A 5,011-nucleotide genomic window follows, 5' to 3' on the forward strand; every position below is an offset into this window, starting at 1 on the left:
TCGGATGCATACAAACATCAAGTATGTTTGTACTCGTGTCCCCGCTGGCAGTCGCGGAGGCGGCAGTTGAAGGCACAGGTGGCATATGATTTGAAGAGCAGGGATCAGGGACTTGTACCCGTAGCATGTATCGTAGGGGACTTCAACTCAACATAATCGGTAGACTTGGCGTCCTTATCTTCGAGGCGGCGACGGTAGTAGCGCGAGTGGTCCTTCTTGTCGTGGTGGTGGTGTTTCTTGCGGTCGTGGTCGTGCTTGTGCTGGCTGTGGCCGTATTCCTTGTAAGACCCGAGTTGACGACGTGGGTGCATTCTATTAGCAGCGTCAGTCGCATGCAGAATAGAAGCAGCGACACACAGGCCCACGATGGCGAGAAATTTGGAGTGCATCTGGTTAGGCAGCTACAAAACTAGCTGATGGAGCTGGAGATTGGTTGTCGACTCTCAGGGGAGGAAGCGAGATTACAAGTGAGAGAGCAAGAAGGCTAGTCCGATCGAGCTGCGGTCTGGGTGTTGATGTTGCATCAGCCATCGTGGTCACCCCTCGTCGTGGCATTGTCTTTCTTCGCTCGCTGTGATTGATCGAGAAGACGATGAGAGAGAAGCGTTGAGAGAATGAGTCGAGTCAACAATAAGTGATAGACTGCAAACTGTAGTTATGCAGACATCACGGTCTAGGAGAAGTATATTAGACGTATTTTGAGAATGCAAGATCACACGAATACTTACACAATCTAATACTTCGAGGTACTATTATTGCAACAAGAAAAGCAACAGCGGCCACTTGTATTACTTTATCAGCAAATGTTGGACTACTACATCAACTCAACTTCAATTCCTTCAGTGACTTCCACTATTACTACTACCACTACTACTACTACTACTACTACTACTACTTCGGCTACTACTACTACTACTACTGCTACTACTAGGCTACTATCGCGCCTTGTCTATAGGCTCTCTACACCACTGCCGTACAAGACAGAGCTCTGTATAACGAATTAAATAACTGCACTGATAAGTCTTACTTGTTGATAAAATAAGGATTCATATGCAAACCCACGCAGATTGACAGTGATTTCACGTCCGCGTGCTGTAATTCTTGGTTTCTACTCTATATGATAAGATTCTACTCTACCGCTGCTGCAATGGGAGCATTGATCCACATCGCAAACGACCTTAGCAACTAATAATTTGGGGACTGATATCACTTCAACAGGGCAAATGGGATCACATCCATTGGCGTTGCATTCCTTACAGCTGCCACTTCAATTTTCTACGCTACACAGTCCAACGCCGGCTTACTACGTTTTTCTACTTTTCTCGAGCATTCAGTTTGATTTTACTTGTCCTTCGACTTGTCGGTGGCGTCCGACTTGGCCTCCTTCGATGCCTTCGACTCCGTCTTGCTCTCCTTCTTGACCGACTTGACGTCGGCAGAGTCAGTCGCAGACCTCTTCTGACCATTCGCAGTTGCAGACTCTTTCTCACCACCAGTAGCACCGACACTTGCTGTGGCCGACTCATACCCAAATAAGCCTGGGTACCCGTAGCTAGAGTAGCCGTAGCCGCCATAACTGGGGTAGCCGTAAGAAGAGTAGTAGTCCGGGTAGTCTCCATTTCCATTGCCATACCCACCATCCAGGGCATGGGGAAATAATATAATATCAATACTATTGATATTATATTGACGGAATAACATATTATTGCTACTGTCACATTTCAGTTTAATACAAAATGTTGTATAGTACAATTGTATTGTACCGTGTCCAACCGTTTGAGCGCTGACCGTCACACACCAACCATTCCTCATCGGCCTCTAGTCAGTATTGTGCTCCTCAGCTTCAGTACGAAGCTTATTCCCAAATTTGCCCACCAAGCACCAGACAACCCCATCACCACCACCTCATGACGTCGCGCCAGCTCTGTAGTTTTTTCTACGTGGACCTCGGCGAAGGTCTATTCGAATGCAAGAAGTGCGGGTGTAGCCGCAAACAAAGCGCTGGTACGGGCTATAGTAACCTTCTTGGCCACCTGGGCACCAAGCACGCCGGCTACGTGGGGGAGTATGCCGAGCTTCAGGCCGCATCTACCGCAACGATTGACACGTTCGGATTTGTCGACGATGCGACGCTAAACATCTACTTGTGGATGAGGTGGATTATCCAGCGGAGCCTGCCGATCACGGAAGTAGAGAACAAGCTAACACGCGACGTGGTGAAGATGAAGCCGACAACTGTCAAGACAATGAAGCTCTACTGCGCTTTGTAGCCGGCAAGGTTGGCCAGGCAATCGCATCTGAAATGGGCGAGTCCTTCGCCCTGATGTTCGACGGCTGGACGTGTAATTAGTTACACTTCCTGGGCATATTTGCCGTGTACGTGGCGAATGGAGTGCGATACCAGCGGCTCATATCCCTGTCCCCAATGGACGGAAGCCAGACAGCCGATGCACACTGTGAACACATTGAGTCCATTTTGTGTGTGTATGGGAAAGAGCTAATGGCGCGGTTTCTTATAGGCGACAACTGTTCGACCAATCAGTGCCTCGCAAACAAAATCGGCGTCCCGCTGATTGGCTGTTCCAGCCATCGCTTCAACCTTGCAGTCAATCGCTTTTTGGAGGATTATCAGAATCAGATTAATATTATCCAAGTTTTGATGATTCAGCTACGCCGATCAAACAACGCTGCAGCCTTTGCGAGGGTAACTCACCTCAGGCCTGTCAAGGCGAACGTCACGAGGTGGTCATCGACTTTTGCAATGCTCGAGCGCTACATCAAGATTCGAGACGCTATCCTCGCTGTTAGTGCTGTGGAGGAGTATGTGCCTCGTGACAATGCCCACCGCCGCGTTTCCGCCGCTGTGGAGAAGCTTAAGGAGCTGGACAGCGTCTGCGTCAGGCTACAAGCCGATAAATGCAGCATGGCGGACGTTCGCTTTCTTTTTGACGCGTGCACCGCCAAGTACCCGGTCATGGGTGAATATCTCAGTCCAAGCGCGAATATCATTCACTCACCGGAGTTTGAAGATGCAATTGCTAAGCTTCAGAACGATCTCCCGCTATCATCCAGCGAGCAGCATGCAGTGGAGAAATTTGTGGTTGAGCCGGGAGAAACTACCCCTGCCCCATGTACCCGTGTCGACTTTGCATCCACCATTCTTCGACAGGCCAAGAAGCAGCGCTGTACGCCTCGTGTTGCGATCCAGTACGACGAGCTGCTGCATCACACTCCCCCCACCAGCAACGCTTGTGAGCGTCTATTCTCTGAGTGCAAGCTGGTACTGAGCTCGCTGCGGTCCTCAACTCTCCCGGCGAACTTTGAGCGGATGATGTTTTTACACGCTAACGATGATATGTGGAACAGTGCGACTCTTCTTGGCTGTTCCGGCGAAGATGAAGGACAGGTGATGTAGTACAGCTCTCTTGTTCAATGCTTTTTAATACTTGCAATAACAGCTATTGTCAGGTCTCGTATTGCCATACATATTACGGAGAGGTTACCACATACAATACAATTGCAAATTGTATTTGCCATTCCCTGCTGAGAGGCTGTACCACCCCTCCTTTTACACCCTAGCCCTGTTTGGTGCCTTTATCCAGCTCCTTTAATAATACATTCAGGCTATTCAAACCAAAATACAGCTGTTGAACTGAGCGTTACTTGCCGACGTTTTACATGGGACGATATTTTTGTACCTTCGTATCTGCTTAAACTGGCTTAACAGGCCCGCCTTTGTCAATGTCTGTGTCGGACAAATGGTAGCACTCGTATTTGTCTGAGACTGATCTCGTATTATTAACTGAGATTATCCAAAACCAGAATTAACAGTCTAATTTTTGGAAAACATTAATTCGATTAGTTTTACCATTTTTAATAGCTTGAATAAATGGTACTAATCGTGTTGCCGACGTTGAAAAGGGATTGTGTACCGCAATCATCAGCAATACAGTAACGAATGAAAGATTGTAGGAACAGTACTTTACTCTCAGTGCTCAATTTGCTCCCAACCTCCCAGCCTTTCAATCGATTCAGCTACTTCATGCGTTTTTCTTACTTCATTGCTGAAATCGCAGCTATATTCCTCGCTTCCAGTGATGCTCTCGAGGGTAACCAACGGCTACTGAGGACAGGCCATTCCACAGTAGCCGATTTCGAAGAGAGAGGCCCCTTACAGCGACGTGAAGGAGTTAGCGAAGAGTTTTGGGATCAATTTGGAGAAAGCAAGAATTAATCCAACCTATCATCTTACTGTGGATCAGGCGAAGCTGGAACTAATCGAATAATGATACCGGTATTGTGCTGACGAGTACTACTCCGTCACTTGTCCCCTTCGAGGACTGCCCTGTTTCGGATTCTTGTCCACTTTTTTACACATAAGCCCTAGACTACGTGTGAAAGCCCACAATAGAATGAGATTCGGCCTCATTAGACTCCGCAAAATAGCCTCCAGTATTCACTTTCACACGTAGAAGGGCCAGTGCGCGTTTGCCCGACGTCGAGCACGCTGCTGCACAGCAAATCGAGAAAATTTATTTTCACACGAACCGATTTGACCAACACAGCAAGATTCCAGCACAAAACGACAGGGGCGGGGCAACAGACCCGGCCTTTCTGATAGGCCCAGACCGTGGGGGGCCCAGGCTAGGGCTAATGGAGCTGACACACCCGCGTCAGCCAAATGCAGTACGTGTTCGGAGGATGTGTGTTACTTGAATGTGACCCAAATCCTCTTCGTTGTTTGGAAACAAATATTGGCTCCTGGCCTCAAGACGCCAGCCACCGCATCCTACACACCGCCATGGTCGGGCTGTCCTCCGCGCAGCTTCCGTCTATGAAGCTGTACGCTGGGGACACGATCACCTACTACACTCAGATGTATGTCGCCGGAGACCCCCGTGGCTACAGGACTGCTGTTGTTACGCGCGTGGATGATTCGCTCGACAAAGCGGCGGTCCCAATCGCTGTCACGACGGATGATATCATCCCGCGAGCAATGATGATCAAGAAG

The 5,011-nt window shown here is 48.8% G+C and overlaps 1 protein-coding gene and 1 pseudogene across 1 annotated transcript; one reads left to right on the forward strand and one right to left on the reverse strand.

Moving 5' to 3' along the window:
• Positions 1-1,341: 1,341 nt before the first annotated feature.
• PITG_23224 lies at positions 1,342-1,812 on the reverse strand (annotated as a pseudogene; the record flags this gene model as incomplete).
• Positions 1,813-4,042: 2,230 nt separating this feature from the next.
• On the forward strand, positions 4,043-4,234 carry PITG_23225 (uncharacterized protein; the record flags this gene model as incomplete). The annotated part of the gene is made up of 1 exon (XM_002909915.1): positions 4,043-4,234. One exon carries the CDS (start codon positions 4,043-4,045, stop codon positions 4,232-4,234), a length of 192 nt encoding a protein of 63 aa, XP_002909961.1.
• Positions 4,235-5,011: the final 777 nt, after the last annotated feature.

Source organism: Phytophthora infestans, genomic scaffold (assembly GCF_000142945.1).
Source record: "Phytophthora infestans T30-4 supercont1.1370 genomic scaffold, whole genome shotgun sequence".
In the NCBI taxonomy this organism is placed as follows: domain Eukaryota; phylum Oomycota; class Peronosporomycetes; order Peronosporales; family Peronosporaceae; genus Phytophthora; species Phytophthora infestans.